Here is a 22,016-nt window from a genome sequence, read left to right as displayed (position 1 = left end):
TAGTTTGATTTTAATTGCGAACTGTTTGTGAAATAATGAAAGACTCCAAGGAAAAAAAAAAAAAGAAACATCTTATAGAAACCCATTGTGCCCCAATTATTTATATCTGCTTTAAACTCACCGCCATTTTTTTTTAAATATGTATAGCATAATTATCAGACTGTGTACAACAAACGAGAATACATCTTGCAAACGCAGGGATTACAAATCGTTGATATTTCATAGTTTTCATTTTGTCATCCGAATCCTTTTTATTTCAATCTCTTTTTTTTTCATGTCATTTATAAGCCGTGATAAGGATAATTGCCAGCAATGCTGATTTCGTTTTATTATGCTAGTTCCCCCACAAAAATACTAAAATCTCGATTCATTTCATAGAGGTTTATGATACCTGTACCCCTAGACTCGAGGATCCGCCAAGTTGAACTGCTGTTACCCTGACATCCTTTCCGTATATCCAATTTCAACACTGCCCTAACCTCCAGACGTACGTGTATACCAAATCTCGCTATCTGTTGTAATCCTATATTGCTACTATCGATAACACACTGCTTGCTCATATGATTATTCCTGGCTCAGAATAGTTGGGCTTGTAATACGGTCATCCCGAGTGAAAGATTGATTAAGTAATAACAGTGGATTCCCTCGTCGTCAGATGATAAATCAAAATAGTCAGTCGAGGCGTTTTTAAAATTGATCCTTAATTATGTCGCAATTATCTATATGCCTCTTGAATATTATTCTGATAGGTGTATATCCTGTCCTTTCTCGACCTGATCTTCATCGTATTGATCTTTAATAAACTCTAAAAGCACTTTTAGTAAGACGTTCGATTCCAGTTGTCTCCGCTACATTATTTTGATCACGATTATGACTACATATTCAGATTTGTTAACCTCTTGCGTCCAACTCTTTTTAACGTCTCCCTTTTTTGCTGGTAATTGTAATATCCTCGTCTACAGATTTGTTTAACTTTTGTTCGCCCAATACAAGCCTTCATGGGCAAACTAATGGGTATTTTGTTGCTCGTGTGTAAATAGGTATTTGTATTTTAATCCACCTAATCTCAGACTAAGGGAATGGCATACCGAGGTGGAAGAATGAGTATAGTTTTTTAGTAAAACGACATAAACTTGATCCCGCAAAAGTTTTCATCCTCTTTGCCAACTCGTTGTGTTTAGATACTGTTATTCATAATTCGCAGGTAGAGTATAAATTGCTTTCATTCCTAATCATGCATTCATAACCTAGCTATAAGAGTGTCAAATGTGACGTATGAAGAGCTTAAAAGTTGTGATATTTTGTTATATGACGGTAATTCATGTTGGTCGTGCAAATCCTAAAGTGCAAAGGAAAATCGTAAGAATTAATTGTGTCATTGTTAAATAGAATATTATTATTACAGTTTACGACACGACTTTTACAATACAAAGGATGAGTCAGTGATGGCAAATGCAATTCCATAAGTTGATGCTTTAGAATGGAAAGGGAGAAGATTAAATATATGAGAACCCATTTTTCCTATTTTTTTTGGAAAATAATCAATTCCGAGCCGGCTTAATTCGTGCACCATAATTTCTTTCACAGTCTGCTTTTTGCCTTTTGCTAATAACGAATTCAAACTATTCAAACCATTATTGAAAAACAGCTATTTATGAACAGGCTTGAATTACCCCTCAATTCTCAAGAGGAAGTCTTTGAATAGCGATCCAGCATCAACGAAGAATTAAATAACATATTTTCACGACTAAGATTGTTCCGATGAACTTGTGACGAAGCGACAGGACAAATTACTTTTTTTTGTTGAGTTAAAGCCTTTTAAAAACAGAGTAGTCAAGTTAAAGACTACCTTTCACGCGGGATTTCTCTTCGAAAAGACATTCATTTAAAAGGTGAACTTTAAACTAGAAATACGGTTTTAATTACAAGACTAACAATATTCCTGTTAGGCTGTTAAAAACGATGAGTCTTATAGAAGACATGCTAGAAGATATCATACTTCCAACAGGGAAAAGGTAAATTCAATTTATACGATGAAAATGTGATGCTAAAAATATATAATTTAGGAACAGTTTCCGACGACGTAGCATAACTACTGGAAGAACGATTATTAACGTTGATAAATATATGGATCAGTTGGACAATCATGTAAAACTTAACCTAGCCAACTCAAACATAAGCACTCTTTAGGCGTGGTCATAAAAAAAAGCTCGATGTAAAGGATGAAGGGTTTGCTAATATAATAATGCAAACAAGTAAATCTCTCAGTGGTATGTGAAAGGTATGGCTTAAAAACTATGTAAGGAGAGCCTCTGAAAACCCAGTAGTTAGTGATCAGTTATAGTCATAATAAAAAATAGTTCTTTTTTCGTATTTTCTATTGCCTTTTTATTATACCCCATAAAACATCATTTCACCGGTATTTACATGCAAGATGGATATTAAAACCAATGGCATTACTGGGTTTTGTTTAGTAATACCAGGTGCACTGTTGACAACTTGTGTTTTTAAATGCAGATATATCAATATCTTTTTTTAGTGCGACATCATTTTGGCAAAAGCTGTATCTAGTGTATTACCTTATTTGGGTTAATGTTTTCAACATGAGGTTTTTCTGCTAATTCGCTTTCTTTATTGTCTCTGGTTTATTTTATTCCTACCTTTTTCTTCTTTTTCTTTCAATTTTTTTTTTTACACACAATATATACATAAAATGTCACCTAATACACAAGAAAGTGATTTAAATACTATTTCCTTTGCGGGTAGCTTTTGGTCCAAAGATAAATCTGGCATGACACAATTATTGGACTACATGAAGTCCACTCATGCTGATTTGGATATCATCTTTACAATATATACACAAAGGTAAGATACTAGACCGGTCAAAAATTTAAAAAAACGAATTCTCTAATGTTATAAATAGGTCACAATTTGAACAAGAGTTTGGCGAAAAGTTGTTAGTTCTTTCATCCATACATGAAATCGATCAAAATGAAGCAGAAAAAGGTGGCGTTCCTGCCGCCTATCATGCAATTTCTATGGAATTAAACAAGACGGCCACTTCACATTTGGATCTGGCCGAGCAGTTGAAAACTCAAATCGGATCTGAATTTGAGCAGAAGCTCAATGAGTATAAAGAATTACTCGAAAAGTGGACGAAAACATTGACCGATCTATATAATGACCGTCAAGATAAAACAATTGAATTGTTGAAGGTAAATTAGAAGAAACATTTCATTTGTTTGTAAGATAGAAACTAAATTTCATTAAAGATTCGAGCCAAATACTTAAAAGAGCATGAAATCTCTAAAGGTCAATCAACATCGACAATGGATAAACTAAGTAAGTTTACAATGTACATTATATGTTATGAAGTTACTTATATAAGTATAGAGAGTCATTATAAAGCATTGGTGACAGATGTAGATGAGCTTTCGCAAGAATGGAATACAATTTGGAGGGATGCATGTGAGGTAACGTAGCACAATCCGCTGGTAAATTAATTTCCTTACTTATGCATCTGCATAGGTCATGCAAGCCATGGAAGAAGATCGGATTGAATTTTTAAAGAGCAATGTTTGGGAGTATGCAAACTTAGCTTCTGCTCGACTCCTTATTGAAGATGAGGTAAAGAAAACTAACAAATACAATTAGAAGATTACTAATATTTGTATTTTCTACAGTGGTGTGAGACAATTCGCGATCAATTAGAAAAATGTAGCACTGAACAGGAAATTGAAAAATGCGTTTCAATATACGGTACAGGGTCAAAGATACCATGTAAGATTTTCGCATTCGTCTAGATGTATATGATAAACTGACATAATTGATAGCCACAAATGACTATGTGGGCGAGCAAATGAAAGAACAAAAGAGGAAGAATGCAGAACGTGCATCAAAAACCCCAATCCCGCCTGTGAAGCCAGCACGCCAGCCAGAAAAATCACATCCATTACCTCGTCCTGAAATTCCAAAGCCGAGCATCGAACAAGAAACTCCCAAACCAAAACCTCGTTTCCAACAAGACCCACCTCAGCCTAAGCCACGTACTAAGCAAGAGTCTCAACAACCCAAACCAGGATATCAAAAAGAAATCCCACAACCCAAACCTCGAACAGATGTGCCTAGTACCAAGAATAGACAGATAATGAATCAGTGGGATAAAACAGATAAAAATGGATTAGATCTGCAACAGAAACAACATCCACATCATAAGCTGACCAAAGCTGATGACGAAGGAGGGTTCGAACAGGATGAACTTCCAACTGAACAAAGTCGATCTCAAACCGAAGTAAATTCTTTCCGATCTACAGGCAGAACGAATACACAAAAGCAACAATCACAGTTAGATTACAGCTTCAAACAAGACGAAGAAAGAATAAATAGCATCCGTAATAAAGTTAGCGACAATATAGGTAGTACAGCAGCTCGCGCTCAAATCAAACGAAAGCCTCTCAATAAGTCTTTAATGGATCAAGTATCAAATCAAATGGCAGTAGCCAAACAGCAACGTGAAATTGAACAAAACGAAAGTAGATGCTCTTCACCTCAGTCCTCCGTCAAAAGTGGATCCACTCATCAAAGTACAAGCACAGATGGGTCACTCGAATCCCTCTTGAAGACATTTGAGATTGTTAATCCTATCAATCAACCTCCTCCCAATGCTACCGTTAGTGATGAAGCTAGATTTCGTCGTCAACCATCAGAATATAAACCTGACACCGGATCTATCCCCAGTCGGCGTGGCATAAATGCGAATACGAGAGTTCTTCAAGAAATCCACGATTCTCCTCCATCTTCTATAAACTCCAATACCACTATGCAGCACCCCTTCACATACCCTGTTGCACCTCCGAAATCACCACGACCACCACCACAACATATAGATGGACAACCCCAGGAAGATGAGAGAAATCAAAATTATCAGCAAAACACTCAAGTACCTACCCAAGCATTTGTGCAACACCAGCCGCAGCAATACCCGGCCTCTCCTAACATGATGATGCAACAGATCCCTGATCAAGAGTCCATTTATTCTCACAATCAGCAACAAAAACATCCTTACGGAGGTCAGTCACAATATATAGGCCAACAGCATATGGGTCAAACTCAACAACATATGGGACAAACTCAACAGTATATGGGGCAATCACAGCAACATATAAATCAACCACAAAGGTCTCCTATGATGCAGCCACAACGCTCTCCTATGATGCAGCCACAACGCTCACCTATGATGCAGCCTCAACGTTCTCCAATGATGCAACCTCAACGTTCCCCAATGATGCAACCTCAACGTTCCCCAATGATGCAGCCTCAGAGGTCGCCAATGATGCAGCCTCAGAGATCACCAATGATGGCTCCTGTGACTTATTTGCAGCAAAACCTTGGAACTCAAAGTGGTGGTCTACCTCCCCCAATCACAATCCCAACAAACTATGGCGTAACTCCTCAACCCTCTCCTGCTATGACATATACTACTGGGAATGGTGGCGTCTCTCCGGGAGGTGTTCTACCACCACCTGCTGTACCATACCATCAACCGCCACAAGCGGCGAGACCTGGGCAATATTCAGATGGGCGGCCAGTATTATTCTGGGGTAAGTTGATATATCTAAATTTGTATTAAATATCATTGACTCATATCTTTCTTAATGAAGCTCGTGCCAAATACGATTATACAGCATCCGATGAGGGCGAATTGTCGTTCGCTGCAAATACGTTAATAGGTATCTTAGAAGCAGATATGACACAGCAATCATGGTGGATCGGTGCTATCATGGATGAATATCGCCAAACTTGGTCGATTCCTGGTTCTATTCCTAGTAACTTTATGGCTAACGCATAGTTAATTAGTTTTTTATTTTCATCCCCCATTAATTATCCATCTAAAGTATCCATTTTTTGCTTTAATAAAGCTATTTGAGTATTGATTTCTTGCTGAGCATGATCTAAACGATCGATCTCGTCTTGTTCTAATTGAACACTAAATAGTGGTTGGGAACTGTCTTTAATTGATTTCTTGTTTGGTAAGTTAACAGACAAAGCATTGTGTTGTTGAAATGTATGGTATAGAGATTCGGTGGGTTCATTAAAGACTAATTCGTCATATAATAAGCTCATCACTGGTTTATCTTTAGGCCAAGGTTGTCCATTTATATCATCTTCGTAAGGGTGAAGTCGCAAATGATGATAAAGTACTACTGGCTTCTCTGCTGTTGATGAGTGAAAGTGTATTTTGACCATAATTTCGAATTCTCCCCATCCTGTTTCTGAAACTTCGAAAGGTGGACTTTCAATAGCTACCAAAAAGATATTAGCTGCTGTTGGATGGGTACTGTGACGAAAGCTTACTTCTTAAAGGGTTTGGATACGTTTCATGAAGTTTGAAGACGACCTTCTTAATGTAGTAACTGAGATCCTCATTGTTTAAACCTTTCACCATGACGGTCCATTTATGAGTATGATCTGCATCAGACGCCTTTTTGCCATTTAAGGGATACGCGATGCTTCCATAATAGAAAGGTCTTGCAATACTAATTCCTTTGACTCGTTTACTAGACATTATTTATTAATGTGAAGAAAAAATGTTTTTATCACGGAAATAGTCGTGGTTTCAATGCTTTTTTATTTTGTAGCCGTTGACTTTTTACTACGATCCTTATTTTGCTTGAAACACAAGAACTGGACGACAGTGCTCTTACGACTAAACACAAGTAGTTCCTTTACATGACTCAACTCAGATTGAAGATTGCTAGATTGCTGTTGTTGAGGATCATAGGCTTGTTCGATAGTTTGATATATAGATTGAAGGGTATCAGATGCAGCTGGTGTTACGTATTGTGATAATGTTTGATGCATGAATTCAATCTCAAGAGTAGCTTGAAGCATGCCACCCATACCAAATCGCTCTACTTGCCTAAAACTATCCAAACAATCACTGGCCATAGTCTCTAACAACTTGGATAAAGCTCGTGATACAAGTTGCTTAGTTGCACTACTTATCTGCTCATGAACCATTACAAGTGTCATCAACGCTTCATATACAAATGGATGGACCTCTTGAGGCTTGGGAATGCTTGACCAATCTATACCGCTCATAAGAATACCTTGTTTTATAATATCACGAATCATTTGGGCTTTGCGTTTAATATAGTCCCCAAAAAGAATTTCGTCAAGCTGATCTACAACATCAATGAGAGTCTGTAATGAAAGAATGTCAGTAACACCAAATAATTAATGCCGAACGGTATAACTCACTCTTAGGTCTTCTTCCATCTGAATATGATAAGCAACTTCGAACAAATCAAATAGTTTTCTCATCACATTTGAGCGCATATGATCCAAATTACTAACAGTCAATAAAATGCGGACATCCTACATACAAATCATCAGTGTGAGTCTAATAACCGGATTTTATAACTTACCACCGAGTGCACGTCGATCTTCTCTCGTTTTTTAGCCAAAACAAGTTCGTCTTTTTCATGGAGTGGTGTATAGTCTGCAAACGCTAGTTGCACCAAACCATCCAAAAATGTATACAGTGACTCCAGGAACGATGACCTAACCTTATCGATATAATTTGGCGCAATGATGCGCTTTTCTTGGTTTTCTATATCATCAGAAACGGCAGAAAGACTAGCTATTTTATAAGCAGACCTCGCACAAAACTTATGATAGTCATAATATCGTTTTAACAGTGTCGTAAATTGAGGATTTTGAGGGTCTAGAATCCATTCTTCCAACATATAGAAAGTTTTCGCATCTCTCTCCCAACACTTACAAAGGATGTCAATGAATTTGGATCTTGCTTTTTCCATTAAAGTAGTTAATCCGGAGAATGCTTCACCTGCCAAGTTAATTGTATTGATGTCATTAACACAATTGGCTAGATCACTGATAATCAACGTTAAATATTCAGACGTGTAAATTGAATTGGCATTAATTGGTACAAAAGCTGGCATCAAATATTTGTCAGATCCATCCATGATTTTTTTCAATTGGAGATTTTTCTCGTCGAGAGAAAAATGATCAGAAATCAAGGATGCGTATCTTCCAATGATATCTCCTGTCATTCGCTGACACTGTTCTACTTTAGCCATATCCATACCATGTCTTCTTCTACGTGAGGTTGGAGGATCGGATGCAATACCCATTGGTGAAACAGCTGCTGCTTTATTGGAAAATTTACCTTCTATAAAAGCTTTTGCTAATCTCCAAAAATCAGGTAAACATCTTAACAACAATGTTGATTGGGATTTTACGAGATCCGAAATAGCCTTCCAAATTCTAAGTTCACTGTCGGCTTCAACATTGAGTTCTGATATTTTTGTTTGTATTTGTCCAATGGCTTTTTTTAATGATAAACTGCGTTTAATCGGTGATTCGTCCGTATCCAGGTCCTCTGCTTTCAACCGATTGATCTTAAGAACACTTGCATCATACGTTTCTTTCATTAACCCCATAATCCATTGATATTGACTGTCTAGATAGAACCAAGCAGGATCTTTTGTCGTATCTAAGTCAAACAGGAAGCTAATTCTGTACTTTAGTGTTTTGTTAAATTTTGCATAAATTTCATTGGTTACTTTATGGTCTTTTCTTGATCGTCCATACTTCTCCAGGGATCCGCTAACATACGAAGTAATACATTCTGTAACTCGATAACAATTTTGCTGACTTCAATCCAGACTTTGTCGAATACTTTTCGATGCAAATCCGTGATCCCGGTTTCTTTTTCCATTTCAGATAAACCGGTTGATCTATCAGTTGAATCCAAGTCCCCTTTCAATGCTTGATATAGGTATTTACCCTTTTTGTAGTCTCGAATAGCTGCTTCATATTTGGCCTAAAAAAGCATGAGTAATACATACTGGCGTATTCCTATAAATATCTACCTGTTTAATTGATTCCAAAAGACTGCTGGGTAAGTTGAATAAAAATCTATATCTTTGCAAAATATATAAAGTGCTTCTGACTTTATCGACACGATTTCGTCTTTCAACAACAGGCCCATACACCTGTTCAGCACGTGTATTAGCCGCTATAGAATTGTAAGTCATTTTTCAACTCTTACTTAGACAAAATCATCTTACCATCTAGAGATCTTTGAATATCAATTGTTCCGTAGTCTTGTTGCTGGTTTAATTGCTTTGATTTCATTTCTTCATACACATGATCGATAGTGTTTTTAGCACTGACAAAACGATCAAAATTTTGATGGACGAGACTCTTTAACGCTTCGGCTCGTTTATCGACACCTCTTCTTAAGCGTTCCTCGCCGGCGACTAAATCATTATAAGAAGTCTCTTTATGGACCTGAAGAAGAAATTGACGAGGTTGGAACTTCTTGTTGGTAATCATCATGGTAGTTTCTAAGAGAAGAAGGTCAACTAATTGCAGAAGTGAAAATTGGTCTAACCCTTACTTTCTTTTAATTGAGTTATGTTTGTGTTCCTAGACATTTCACTATGATCAGGAGTTAATACCATTGAGCTTTATATTTCTTAACGTTCATACTCTGGGAAGATGGAGCTGTAGACACCTAAAGGATCACTGTCATCTATAACCTGCAAATCTATATCACTTTCCGAGGGCTTAATGGTCGATATATTAAGGTTGTCTTCTTCTTCAGGATGTTTAAATTGTTGAATGCTTGACTCTTTTTCGTGGTCGTTGTTATTATCAGAATTATCCTCGTCATCTACCCAAACATCAGGGTCAAGTGAGTCCAGATGATAAAACCTCAAAATAGCTGCATCTTCGGCATATTCAGGTAGGTCGAGTCGATTCATTTGTTAGTAAAAGAAGGGCAAATAAAGAACTGTATTCTGTAATTCATGAACACCAGAATAGATACATTCAAATACCGCCTGCAATATTTAAGGTCGCCGTACACATACTGAACGTCTAAGTTTTTAATCATTCTGAAAGTTTATTGCTTCCAAAAAAACATACAACGCAATGATATCAAAAATTGGCTCACCTGACAATTTACTGAAAGACACCAAGAGGTGCTTCTGCTTGTGTAGGGAAGTAAAAAATGACGAACTTAAAGCGAAATAGGCATGTGGCTACTTCAGCATTAACAACCTTTGAAGGTCAAATTACCTTTAGGTTTGTCCGAGAAGAGATTTATAAATATGATTGCAAACTGATATGAAAGTAACCCTTACAAATTATATTTAGTTTAGGCATATTACGTAATATATTTTCAAATTGCTCGTTATTTCCTTGCAAAGAAATACGTTACGCCGTAATTTTCATCAATAAAATCGATTCTTTATTAAATTTAGCTTTTCCTTTCTTTCAGTTTGGTTGTCTTATAAACGATAATAAAATCCATCGAACTTTTGCAAATGTCAGCTTTTCTTTACATCCTACAAGCTTTTACATATAGCTATTTTCAGGCACTACCCAATCAATTATTTACAATGTAATTACAGAACCAGTGGTTAAAATTACAGCTGTTGTTGCTGTGGATAGAGTTGTATTTTCATAGAAGGTGACATCGGGTATACCTCACAAAGGCGAAGCACCTCCTGCAAAGACAGGATATAACTATGGCTACACCAATGCTACTAGTATAACTTTTTAATCTTAGAACTCTTTGTGAGAGAACTATTTAAAAATAAATAATTTAATCGTCCTGACATAAGCCAACCCTGTTTATCAGTTTATAAATAAAAGCGGTTCTCATGCCTAACAATATCGTTTTGAAGAAAAGAAATAAACACCATGGAAAGGTTAGTTAATAACTACTATTGTTTTTTTTTAAAATAAAACGGTAAAATATTACCTCTCTTTTTAAAAAGGAAATTCCAATTTTTGCATCATCATGAAGGCCATCCTTGGCTATATCATGAAGACTTCCTCGTTGCCCGTAACCATTTGTCATACAATCTAAACCGTAGCAGGGTAGGAAATAGCGGGGGTTATCGTTAGCAATCTGCTAAAGATCTAGAAGATGTAAGAAAAAGAAAAGCATATGACTCTCAAAAAGACGTGGAAAACTAAAAAGACGAAGGTGTCGATATTGTCCTATACTTTGTCTTATGCTTTGTGTTAAGCTTTGCGGAGACTTTGTCGTAGACATTGTCTCTTGTTACAGACATTGTCGCGGACATTGCTATAGACTTTGTCATAGTTTTTTTTTATATACGTTGAGAAGCTCTTTAAAACAATCAAAAGTTTCAATAAGGACTTTCTATTTAAAAAAGGTGGAATGATGCATTATGAAATAAGAAAGGTATAAATCTTGGGGAGATATAATTAGCGACTAAATTATACATTGTTTTATTTATTTTTTTATAAAAACCATTCTTAATGGCTTATTCCAAGCTTTTTTGTGCTCTCTCGGGTGATGCTGATGTAGTCGGCATAATTAGGGAGAGGTGTCCTTTTCAAATAAACTAATATCATATTCATTGGACTACTGTGTATTAGGCGGGCACCACTGTAAAAAAAGTATGTCACAACAACTACTGCATAAGTATATTCATAGCGCATTAAGCTGTCAAAATTTTGAATACAGTCTCATCTCTGCTATTTACAGTCTGATCACATCTTTGACCGTTTCGCAGCATACCCAAGTCGAAAGAATGACAGGAAAAACGGTAGAACCAAACTGGGTCACGGAGTTGCTGATTTTTAGGGTATTGTATCTTGAGATACGTGGGATGTATTTCGTTAATCTGTCCAATTCAATAAGTGTGCTTGATAAACCAGAATGGGTCAGCCCAACTGTACAAATTGTTGTTGAGTGGTCATCAAATTTGATTTTTTGGGGGTAGTTTATAAAAGCCATCTTTCATAAAATTGGTACCATGTTCATTCTCGATGGTTGCTTTTGCTTCACTTGTTCTATACGCTAAAGGGGTAGAGTGCTGGATGTTGTACTATCTAACAATTCAATCAAATTTGTGGCCAAAACGTAATCGAGTGGCTTTTGAAATAGATTTAATGCCTCTGGTTTCATGCATTCTTTTTGCTTCCCAAACTAGCAGATTCACCATAGATGACCTCAATATTCTCGAGTTTATCGAAGCAAGATTCGAGCATTGCCAGAATATGCGACTAATACCATTGTTAGTCGTGGTATATATCCATATTGCCATTTTTATACTCTCGGACCAGTTAGAAAACAACCAAATTAATCCAGCAAGAATATAAGTACACATATCTCCCAGAATCAAATGTCAATACACTGAAAATCATTTCAAGAACTGCTTGGACAAGATTCCTACTTATAAAATGATCCGTTTATCAATTTCAAAAAAAATTTCGATTGGATTTCACAGTGTGCTCCAATTCACTTTTTTTTTTTTTTAGATCAGGCTAGTTGAGTTTCCTTTTTTTTTTAAACATGGACCTCTAAGTTTAGCAAATTCTCCAATTAATCTTTTTGAATAAAAAAACCCCCCTTTGAAAAAATAAAAACTGCACTTTTTATTGACCATTTGGCGTTGGAACAACTGTAAGTATAAAAGACTTTATTGCCAAAAGAATCGCCGCTGTTATTAATTTCTGTAACTGATAAAAACATACAAGTTATGTTTAAACATATGTATGGATAATCCTTTCTTGTAAAGTGCTTAGAACTGCCTTTTATTAGTTTTGAAATCGTCCATAAAAAGAGTAATCAATTATAGACAACATGTACTATCCCAAGATGAAGGCTGAAACAGCACTTGCCAACAAACGGAGTTATTCCGGATCACACAATAATACTTCTTCGGTAGCTAAGAATTTATCACATTGTATGTAGCAGCGTTATTTTTAGTTTTTTAGTCAAATCTCGAGAATCACTTGACTTATGACGAAATTTAGGAAAGTTTTTGACCTCCATGCTAAGCAAGCAAAGCCACGATGCCACAAATCTCAACTAAATTAGTGTATAAATATCTTAGTTTTTCTTGATCTTGAATGAAACATCAATTTATGCCCTTATGTTTTTAATATTTTTGGGTAACGTTATCTAATTGCACCACGTATTCAGTATTAACAATGAAATTCTCTTAGCCCTAGTTTTTGTATGGACATTTCATATTTCCAACGCTAAGAACATCACATACAGTTTGATTGCAGCTCCTTTTTCAGCAGATCAATCTCTCGCAGTAGTGATTGATAACACGACATGGCCCCTGTATGAAACATATGGTATTCTTTATCAAGGTAAAGCTCCCATCGCAACAACAGGGTACTATTATGCAATTTTAGAAAACGATAAGCAGCCTAACGTTACAGAGGCATTCCACCGTACACCTTCTCAGAAAGACACTGTCAATGAATTTTTTAATCGTACTTCGGAATACCACCAAGTCTTATCATTGCCGCAAATGTTGCCTCCTCTGCCTTCTATCAACCGAATTGATACAGATCTCCATATCCAAGGGCAAATACCTACTATTCACATTTGGGGCAACGCTTCTGCAGTCAAGTATTTACACGAGAAACCACTCGAAGATATTAATGTTAGATTAAACTTTACGTACATTGGGTAAAGTAAATCATTTTGGCAAGGTCATCACAGCACTAAATAAACAAATTAACATAGGTTGCATAATGTACAAACGTTTGAAGATGTCAAGGTATCGCTAGCAGGCCGCAGCTCTCGCTATTTACCCAAGTTGTCATACGGTTTAAAACTTAAAAAGAAAAACGAAAATAACCTTTTCGGGTTCAAGAATTTCAAGTTGCGTGCTCTGGGTCTGGATCCTTCATATATTCGCGAATATATAACATATTCAGTGATAAAATCAGTTGGATTACCGGCCTCAGGATTTTCTTATGTGCGGTAAGCTTTTTATCTTTTCTTTCAAAAACTATATCTAATATTCATCGTAGCCTTTTCATTAATAACAAACCTGTTGGATTCTATGGTTTAATCGAAACGTTTCAGGATCCCTGGTTAGCTAATGAATTTGCTCATGGGGACAAGGATTATCAATCTGGTTTTCTATACCAAGGTATAACTATAAAAAAAAACCAAACTATACCGGTATTATCCGATCTTAGTTATAGCAGCAACATATCGCATTATAGTGCCGGTGAATACAAGATCAAAGCAGGTCCAGAGAAAAATTCTGACGCCGATTATACTGATTTGCAAAAATTCACCAAATTTGTTTTTGAGGCTAACAGCAGCGCTGACAGCAGCCAATGGAATAAACATATCGACTGCGATGGTTTCATTCGTTCGTAAGTAGAATAGTATATTATTGAGTGATATCCTATTTTAGCTAAAGATATAAAATAACTACAGCATGGTACTGGAAAACCTCTTGGGATTCTCTGATGCGTACATGACGCTAGCGGATAATTATTATCTTTACAGCAATCCCAAGTCAGATGGACGGATGATTTTTATATCATCCGACTTGGACACTTCACTCGGTATATCTTTGTTTAATATGACTATGATGATTAGTGGAAACTATACTGAACATCCCGGGTTCACATTTCAACCCTTGACTAAGAAGTTCTTTTCGCATGAAGCCTTTTCTACGTCTTATCAGCGAATGTTAATGAATTTGACGCAAAGTTTGATTAATCCAACGATTATGAATCCATTTATTGATAGTATTGTAGAAATGATCCGATCAGATGTTGAATGGGATGATAAATTGGAAAGAATTGGTGAATCTAATATCCCTCCGGTTGGTGGTGGTCAAAATTCTTCTAACGGGGATGGTTTAGGACTGGATATGTTCCCTCCTGGGCTAAGATCTGATTGGAGTGATGTCCCACAAACGTTTGATTCAGCAATCAATGGTCCAACTAACTCTTCGACTAGGGAAAGCGTAAAAGGTTTCATCTTAAGAAAAAGTTCGGCCATTCTGGACTTTTATGGGAATAACTCCTTTAATAAATAATGAATATTCTACATGCACAAACAAAAATAAAAAATGATAATAACTACAACTCATCATGTGTGGGTTTAAACACACTGTTTTTTAAATCTATAGACAAGATCAGTTAATACACATCCAGCCCTTCATAAATTAATAAACATTAGACAATACCTTTTAAAAACTCGCTGTCAACATGCTCTGGAAACTTGACCAAGTATTTTACGTACAAATCTCCGTATTCATCATGGTTATCAATTATAGGCATACCAGCACCAATAATTTTATCAACCAAACCATATTGAGTTACTCCAGAGCGCTTGAAATTAATAGCGCTTTGATCCAAATGACTGATAGATTTGCTGAATCCCGTGAGGGCTTCGATTAAGGTGATTGTGAAATTAGTGTGCAAATCATTTCCACGTCTTTCAAAGACAGGATGTTTTGATGTAATAATTTTGAAAATAATATCTCCTGGATCCTTATCAGGAGCTTCGTTTGCTTCTTCTTCAAAAACCTACGTTATCGTTATGAGTATATAAACCTATGGTCATATCTATGACTATGTACTTACGATGGTTTGATCTGTGGACATACCTTTGTCAACCACAACTGTATACTGCTCATTACCACGCTTAATTTTACGTCCATAACAAGCTTTACAAGTCATAATAATTGTCTTGCCCTTTCCTGCACATGTATCACACTGCTGTTGAAATTGCTGAACAAAACCAGGCGCAAATTGAACTTGCTTCAAAGTAGATCCTTGGCCTTGGCAAGTATTGCAGGTACGGATGGAATCAGAATCATGAGCTCCACTACCGAAACAATGGTCACAAGTGACATGTTTAGCCACATCTACCTCGATATTGACACCACCATAAACGTCCTCCAAACTAACATGGAGAGGAATTTCAATATTTGGGGTTTTTGGCTTTCCTTGATGACCTATCTTGGTGATCAGTATTTTGCTTTCGTTTTTTTTTACCGTTTATTTACCTCCATTAAAAAATTGGCTAAAAATATTTCCGAAGGGATTCTGACCAGCGTTTTGTTGTTGCTGTTCCTGTTTCTTTACACCTTCTTCACCATACCGATCGTAAGTATTTCTCTTGTCATCATTAGACAATATTTCGTATGCTATGATTGGGAATGTTAGTCATCGAGTCATCTTTTTTCGAATCTGTCTACCTTGAGCAATTTCCATGAACTTGTCTGAAGCTGAAGAATCGCCTGGATTCTTGTCTGGATGATAAACACGAGAAAGTTTTTTAAAATGTTGCTTGATCAGAGACTTGGGTGCATCTCGAGGAACATCAAGAATGTCATAATAATCTCTACCAGCTTGCACTATAGCTGCCATGACTATACTGACTATAAACGTGAGCCATATTGTTGCCAACGTGCTCTTCATAGTTTGGTAAAATAGGAACAGTAATTCTTTATTGTGCTTTCCATCCTAATTCGGATACTTAAAAGCAATATTACACAAGCAGTGTTGTGTTATGCATTTTTTGAGCACTAGAATTTTAACTCATCGTGTGTTACCAGTTCTTGGGAATACAAATTTTAATTTCTTGAATCTTCAGAGTTTGTACTTCACTAGTTTAGAAGAATAAAGTGCCTGTAATGCGAGTTCTTAATGTTAAAGGTCTGATTGAATGGAAAACCGTGGCCACGTCTTTACGTGTTTGAAGCGATGCATGAATTTAACTTCGAATTTCTAAAATTCGCTTTACATTCTCTGTTAGGAGTGCCCATACATTTCCTTGCAACTATCTATTGGGATGTGGAATCTAACTTAAAGATTCTTCGACTTATTACAGCTTTTAGGTATCAAGAAAAACATAGTTGTATGCTTGTGAATGATAGGAACAATATCACCATAAATGTCACTCACTTACTCCTACACAAATTTCTTATCATTCTATTTAGTTGAGTCATTTGGAAATATGCATTTTCATGGCCTTCTTTATAACCGTAGACTGAAGGTTTTGTCCAACTATTTACCTGGGTTGTAGGATTTTAGCATCCAAACAGTTAGTATGTAATGTTACAAACACTTATCACTGGGATACGTAGGCAAGTAATCAACGTAAACTCAATTGTGTTAGGTGCTCAAATAAAGGGACTAATAGTTTCATTCTTTGTTTTGTCAGTGAAGCTTCGAATTTTTAACATAATAATTATAACTAGACGCGGTTAATCAAAATATATACTGAGATATGAAGTCATGGATACGGACGTTAATATACAATTTTTTTTGCTATTATAATTTTTTTACTCGCCTTAATATTTCATATAAAAAAAGATATTTATGATGATCTAGTGCAATTAGGGAAGCAAGATCCGGTGTGACAGATAGATTCAAAATGTATTGTGCAGCTTAGATATTTCGAAATGCAACAAAATTAGTGTTAAACTTTCATCGTCAGGTAAAGCAACAGCTTTCAAATAAAGGGGTTATCTATGCAACTATATGTGCTGTTAGTGATACTAATGTAGATTATATTGTCTTGAGCACCTCATAATGGGGTTTCGGGCTAGTCTATGTTGATTCTCGTTGGTCTACTGCAAGGACAGATAAAATTTCAGAATTTCACAAACGGAAGAGGTTTTCGAATATAGATAAACAAACCAATAAAAATTATGTCTAAATGCATTTTCAAATTACTTTAAACACCATCACTGAGGTACCAATGTCGCATCCTCCCAGTCTGCAACCACAAAAATGACAATTATTAAACGCCCGCCACTGATTTCTCAAACCGACAAAAATCGACGGGTGGAACTGTGTCCCAGCCCGTCGCCTTTCTTCCGTTATTCTTTTTATACAAAATGTCTGAAGATGATTATGATTACCTTTTTAAAATTGTTATTATCGGCGATTCCAGTGTAGGAAAGTCTAATTTGTTGTCACGTTTCACCGTAAGTTAGTTCAAGGGGTAAAAGTCCACGAGTAAAGATTAAAAATCTCGAAACACTTTTTATAGAATGATGAGTTTAATCTCGAGTCAAAGAGTACCATTGGTAATTTGACATGCGCATGAGCTTTATCCGAGTAGTTATTAAAATAAGTGCTTATATATTTAGGTGTCGAATTTGCGACAAAGAATATAAAAATAGTAAGGCTTGTGTTTATGGTTTAAGTGCATGTTGTTTATATATTTGTTAGGGAGATCATGTCATCAAGGCACAGATTTGGGATACAAGCGGACAGGAACGTTACAGGGCAATCACTGGAGCGTAAAGTAGATAAGCGAATAGAAATGACGGGTTAAAATATTGATGAAAAATCTGTTTTAGTTACTATCGTGGAGCATTTGGAGCTTTGTTGGTTTATGGTATGATCATACATAAAATTCTATACCCTTTATCTCTCTTTAACTGAGGTATGTGATAGATATTACTCGACAATCATCTTTCCAAAACGTAGAACATTGGTTGAAGGAGCTTCGCGATCACTCTGATGAAAAGATATCGTTAATGCTTGTTGGAAATAAGGTTGATTTAGCAGATACGTCTCGTGCTGTTAGCACAGAAGAAGCTACAGAATACGCCACGGATTCTGAAATGATGTTTTTTGAAACGTCTGCTTTAGATGCCACCAATGTAGATTCTGCTTTTAAAACTGTATTTGAACGTATTTATGAGAAGATGCCTAAATCTGTTGCTCAAAAATCGGAGGGTAGTAATGTAAATATCCCAGGTCAAAATACCATTAAACTTACACCCCCTTCTGCAAATACAACCGCTTCAACTCCAAGAGGCATGCCTGAAGAAAAACCAAGTGGAGGTTGCTGTTAAAAAAATCGTAGTTTAAATAAAATGAAATAAATTGATATACGAGTTTTTTTTTTTTTTTTTTTTTTTTTTTCTCTCTTCTCCTTAATCCCCAAGTAAAATAAAGACACCCATGTCCATCCGAAGTGGCTATGAATCTATACCGAATCCAGCAGAGACAGAACCAATATTGAACACTTCAAGTTCTGCAACTCAAGAAGAGCAAATTCCGTTCTTACAACGTGTGAAACAGTTTGACTATCGCAGTTATTACCATAAACATGGTTTATCCGCTATTCTAATTTCTTGCATGTTGCTCTTCATTTTCCTGCTGCTTGGTTTAGCGACTTTCTTACCCTCCATTCATCATCGGTCTTCCAAAGTCGGCCTTTTCCAGCCACCTATCCACCCAGGCATTTCATCCTTTTCCTTACAAGAAGGGTTAACAAAATGCAGAGAGTTCAATAAGCCGATGATTGCTAATATCAATGATTCCAAAAGATCAAGCAATCCACGCGCACCCAAAGACATCCAGCCAATTCTCTTGAGAAATGCTGTTGTTTGGGATGGCCAAGGCGAGATTTTGAATAATGTGGATATCCTGATGACCAATGGCGTTATTAATGAAGTGAAACGCAATATTCAGGCACCAGCTGGTACAAAAATCATTGATGTCGGAGGACACATTGTTTCCCCGGGATTAGTGGATATGCATACGTAAAGTTTATAAACAGATAAACAGAAAACTATAACTGACGCCCTAGCTTTTTTATCATTAGTCATTTAGGTGTAGGATCCTGGCCCTCTTTATCAGGTACAAATGATATTAATGAAGCATCGTCTCCGGCAACTCCCTATGTAAGAACAATCGATGCATTTAATCCTTCCGATAAAGCAATTCGTATTGTTGCATCCGGCGGTATCACAACCGTTCTTGTGCTTCCAGGATCGAGTAATTCCATTGGTGGTGAAGCCTATGCTTTCAAATTAAGACCTATGGACACGCTCAGTAATCAAGATATGCTTGTTCAAACCGGTATTGATGAGGAAAAGGAACAAAAATGGAGATACATGAAGATGGCATGTGGTGAAAATCCAAAGGTAAAGCAGGATACGCACGCACAGAATCAAATCGATCGACTAACCAAATTGCTGTGTTGTAAAACTTAGAATAACTATGGTCATCGCAATACCATGCCTTCTACTAGTAAGTCAGCATACAACAGATTAAATACGCGTTATTAATCAATCATTACAGGATTGGGAGAAGCTTATGTGTTTCGTCAAGCGTTTGCTCAAGCTCAAGCATTAATTCGCTCTCAGGAAGATTGGTGCGCTACAGCAGAAAACTTGGTGCAGTTTGGTCAACACGATAATAATGCCCACCTTGATTCAGCATTCCCTCACGATATTGAATATGAATCCTTAACTGCTTTACTTCGTGGTCATGTTAAATTGAATATACATTGTTACGAAACACACGATATTGAAGCCATGGTACGCCATTCGCTTGAATTCAACTTCAACATCAGCGCTTTCCATCATGCTTTAGAGGCTTACCGAATCCCCTCCATTTTAAAAAGGGCCAAGAACAATATCACAATTGCCACTTTTGCAGATCATTGGGGTTATAAAAAGGAGGCGTTTGGAGCTTCTCCTCATGCACCAAAGCTGTTATTCGAAGCCGGTATTCCTGTAGCACTCAAGAGCGATCATCCGGTATTAAATTCTCAGCATATGGCTTTTGAAGCCGCCAAAGCCACACATTATGGACTGCCTGCTCAGGAAGCATTTAAAGCTATTACTTCTGTACCTGCCCAAGCTCTAGGTCTCGGACATCGTGTAGGATCTTTGAGAGTGGGATATGATGCTGATGTTGTTATTTGGGATCGTAGTCCTTTAGAGTTGGGCGCCGCCCCACTTCAAGTTTTTGTAGATGGTTTACCACTTTTTGACGAAAAGGCAATTGTGCCTGTAACAACAAACCACGAGCAAAAAATGAGTGGATTGGTTCAGACCGTCCAGAAAAGTAGAAATTTGCCAAAAGATGGATCAAAGAACTTGATTTTGACAAATATCGGCGCTAGTTTTTTGAGCGGAAATCAAGAGGCTCTTTCCATGATGATCAAGGATGGACATATTGTTTGTACTGACGATTGTGCTAATGTGATGAATAAGGAGGACTATGATACAATTGATATTCAAGGTGGATTTGTCCTACCCGTAAGTTTTTTTTTTTTTTTTATGAAAAAGGAATGTTCTTTCTGCACAGTATTTTAACTTTAAACTAAGGGTCTCATTGCGGTTGGATCAAAATTAGGACTTGTGGAAATACCTTCGGAAGGATCTACAGGGGACGGTATTGCTCCTTCAATTTCATCTCATAATCCCAAGGAAATTATCGAAGCTGTGGATGGATTAAAGTTAGGGGGTAAAAAGTTAGAAGAAGCTCACAAAGGTGGTGTCTTGACTACCATTAGTACACCTACTTCTCGCAACATTGTGATCGGACTGAGCGCTGCATTTAAGACTAGTGCACAATCTATCCTTGAATACGGCTCGATTATTTCCCCTGCTGCAGCACTTCACTTCCAAATCGGCAATTCTGTGAAGTCCGCCAATTTCCCTACTGTCTCATCACAAATCGCATTTCTTCGACAAATCTTTACTGATAACATTCGAGAAGATAATCTTTATGGTAAAGCGGGACGCGGAGAAATTCCTATCATTTTCATGGTTAATAATAAGGATGAAATCGCTTCATTGATTATCATGAAGGAAAAACTAATTCCAAATGCCCGTATGGCTATTATGGGTGGTGCGGAAGCTCATTTATTAGCGCCTCAATTAGCAAATGCAAAGATTTCAGTAATTTTGCGACCTCATTTATGCACACCAGATAGTTTCGATTCAAGTCATTGTTTAACAGGTGCTCCTTTAACCAACGGTACTGCTGCACATATACTTTTCCATCATGGTGTTAAAATTGGTCTGGGTGTATCTAACGATGGCTGGGCTCGCAACTTGGCCTGGGATGCTGGCTGGTTGTCAGCTACATCGCCTTCTGAAGAGTATGCTATTTCCGAAATGGAAGCAATTAAATTTGTTACTACCAACCTTCAAGAAATCTTTGGCTTAGATGACCCTCAGGATCTGCAAACTAATGGCCAAGATTTTGTCGTGTGGTCAGGAAGCCCAATGGATATGCAAAGTAGACCTGTATTTACTTATACGAAGGATAAGGGTATCAGCTATCTTGTATAGTCCAATTTTGTTTAATAAAACCAATCATTTGCTTAAATATATATTCGATATGACATTCACGTTTCAAATAGGGATTGACTACTTTTTTTTAATAGACTTAACAGGTGCGATAACTTGTAT

The 22,016-nt window shown here is 36.7% G+C and overlaps 7 protein-coding genes across 7 annotated transcripts; 4 read left to right on the top strand and 3 right to left on the bottom strand.

Annotated features, from left to right (window-relative positions):
* Positions 1-2,670: 2,670 nt before the first annotated feature.
* EV154DRAFT_472274 (uncharacterized protein) lies at positions 2,671-5,848 on the top strand (the record flags this gene model as incomplete). The annotated part of the gene is made up of 12 exons (XM_051597901.1): positions 2,671-2,865; positions 2,924-3,215; positions 3,273-3,342; positions 3,394-3,473; positions 3,529-3,627; positions 3,684-3,780; positions 3,834-3,890; positions 4,350-4,599; positions 4,687-4,843; positions 5,048-5,507; positions 5,553-5,600; positions 5,661-5,848. Exons 1-12 carry the CDS (start codon positions 2,714-2,716, stop codon positions 5,846-5,848), a joined length of 1,950 nt encoding a protein of 649 aa, XP_051452605.1. The 5' UTR covers positions 2,671-2,713.
* On the bottom strand, positions 5,839-10,287 carry EV154DRAFT_545808 (exocyst complex component Sec5-domain-containing protein). The gene is made up of 10 exons (XM_051604673.1): positions 9,520-10,287; positions 9,428-9,468; positions 9,096-9,374; positions 8,898-9,043; positions 8,589-8,848; positions 7,428-8,535; positions 7,261-7,377; positions 6,705-7,203; positions 6,355-6,543; positions 5,839-6,302 (listed from the first exon to the last, which is right to left on the bottom strand). Exons 1-10 carry the CDS (start codon positions 9,792-9,794, stop codon positions 5,881-5,883), a joined length of 3,336 nt encoding a protein of 1,111 aa, XP_051452604.1. The 5' UTR covers positions 9,795-10,287; the 3' UTR covers positions 5,839-5,880.
* A 1,270-nt stretch (positions 10,288-11,557) lies between these two features.
* Positions 11,558-11,746, bottom strand: EV154DRAFT_408694 (uncharacterized protein; the record flags this gene model as incomplete). The annotated part of the gene is made up of 1 exon (XM_051595356.1): positions 11,558-11,746. A coding segment is annotated over one exon (189 nt), but the record flags the coding sequence as incomplete, so codon positions are not given.
* Positions 11,747-12,655: 909 nt separating this feature from the next.
* On the top strand, positions 12,656-14,873 carry EV154DRAFT_555598 (coth protein-domain-containing protein; the record flags this gene model as incomplete). Its single annotated transcript, XM_051605287.1, has 5 exons — positions 12,656-12,758; positions 13,021-13,498; positions 13,556-13,795; positions 13,846-14,199; positions 14,264-14,873. The coding sequence occupies 5 exons, from the start codon at positions 12,656-12,658 to the stop codon at positions 14,871-14,873; spliced, it is 1,785 nt and encodes a 594-aa protein (XP_051452602.1).
* A 43-nt stretch (positions 14,874-14,916) lies between these two features.
* On the bottom strand, positions 14,917-16,212 carry EV154DRAFT_569090 (uncharacterized protein; the record flags this gene model as incomplete). Its single annotated transcript, XM_051606114.1, has 5 exons — positions 14,917-14,960; positions 15,024-15,366; positions 15,424-15,797; positions 15,849-15,989; positions 16,041-16,212. 5 exons carry the CDS (start codon positions 16,210-16,212, stop codon positions 14,917-14,919), a joined length of 1,074 nt encoding a protein of 357 aa, XP_051452601.1.
* A 1,454-nt stretch (positions 16,213-17,666) lies between these two features.
* Positions 17,667-18,715, top strand: EV154DRAFT_451253 (GTP-binding protein). Its single transcript, XM_051597242.1, has 6 exons — positions 17,667-17,777; positions 17,843-17,879; positions 17,943-17,974; positions 18,025-18,095; positions 18,156-18,193; positions 18,253-18,715. The coding sequence occupies exons 1-6, from the start codon at positions 17,688-17,690 to the stop codon at positions 18,654-18,656; spliced, it is 672 nt and encodes a 223-aa protein (XP_051452600.1). The 5' UTR covers positions 17,667-17,687; the 3' UTR covers positions 18,657-18,715.
* A 28-nt stretch (positions 18,716-18,743) lies between these two features.
* EV154DRAFT_451249 (uncharacterized protein) lies at positions 18,744-21,988 on the top strand. The gene is made up of 5 exons (XM_051597241.1): positions 18,744-19,349; positions 19,412-19,733; positions 19,803-19,839; positions 19,891-20,855; positions 20,925-21,988. Exons 1-5 carry the CDS (start codon positions 18,766-18,768, stop codon positions 21,894-21,896), a joined length of 2,880 nt encoding a protein of 959 aa, XP_051452599.1. The 5' UTR covers positions 18,744-18,765; the 3' UTR covers positions 21,897-21,988.
* The last annotated feature ends 28 nt before the right edge of the window (positions 21,989-22,016 follow it).

The sequence above is a fragment of the Mucor mucedo genome, assembly GCF_025094135.1.
Source record: "Mucor mucedo strain NRRL 3635 chromosome Unknown EV154scaffold_142, whole genome shotgun sequence".
NCBI classification, from domain to species: domain Eukaryota; kingdom Fungi; phylum Mucoromycota; class Mucoromycetes; order Mucorales; family Mucoraceae; genus Mucor; species Mucor mucedo.
This window is presented reverse-complemented; position numbering and strand designations above follow the sequence as displayed.

Bases quoted from the DNA above. Each gene is read 5' to 3' on its own strand.
- EV154DRAFT_545808 (XM_051604673.1), bottom strand. From the start codon at position 9,794: ATGAATCGACTCGACCTACCTGAATATGCCGAAGATGCAGCTATTTTG. The intron at 9,375-9,427 runs GTAAGGGTTAGA...TTCTTCTCTTAG, and splicing joins CATAACTCAATTAAAAGAAA to AAACTACCATGATGATTACC. The intron at 9,044-9,095 runs GTAAGATGATTT...ACAATTCTATAG, and splicing joins TATTCAAAGATCTCTAGATG to CGGCTAATACACGTGCTGAA.
- EV154DRAFT_451253 (XM_051597242.1), top strand. From the start codon at position 17,688: ATGTCTGAAGATGATTATGATTACCTTTTTAAAATTGTTATTATCGGC. The intron at 17,880-17,942 runs GTAATTTGACAT...TTATATATTTAG, and splicing joins CGAGTCAAAGAGTACCATTG to GTGTCGAATTTGCGACAAAG. The intron at 17,975-18,024 runs GTAAGGCTTGTG...TATATTTGTTAG, and splicing joins CGACAAAGAATATAAAAATA to GGAGATCATGTCATCAAGGC.
- EV154DRAFT_451249 (XM_051597241.1), top strand. From the start codon at position 18,766: ATGTCCATCCGAAGTGGCTATGAATCTATACCGAATCCAGCAGAGACA. The intron at 19,840-19,890 runs GTAAGTCAGCAT...CAATCATTACAG, and splicing joins CAATACCATGCCTTCTACTA to GATTGGGAGAAGCTTATGTG. The intron at 20,856-20,924 runs GTAAGTTTTTTT...CTTTAAACTAAG, and splicing joins AAGGTGGATTTGTCCTACCC to GGTCTCATTGCGGTTGGATC.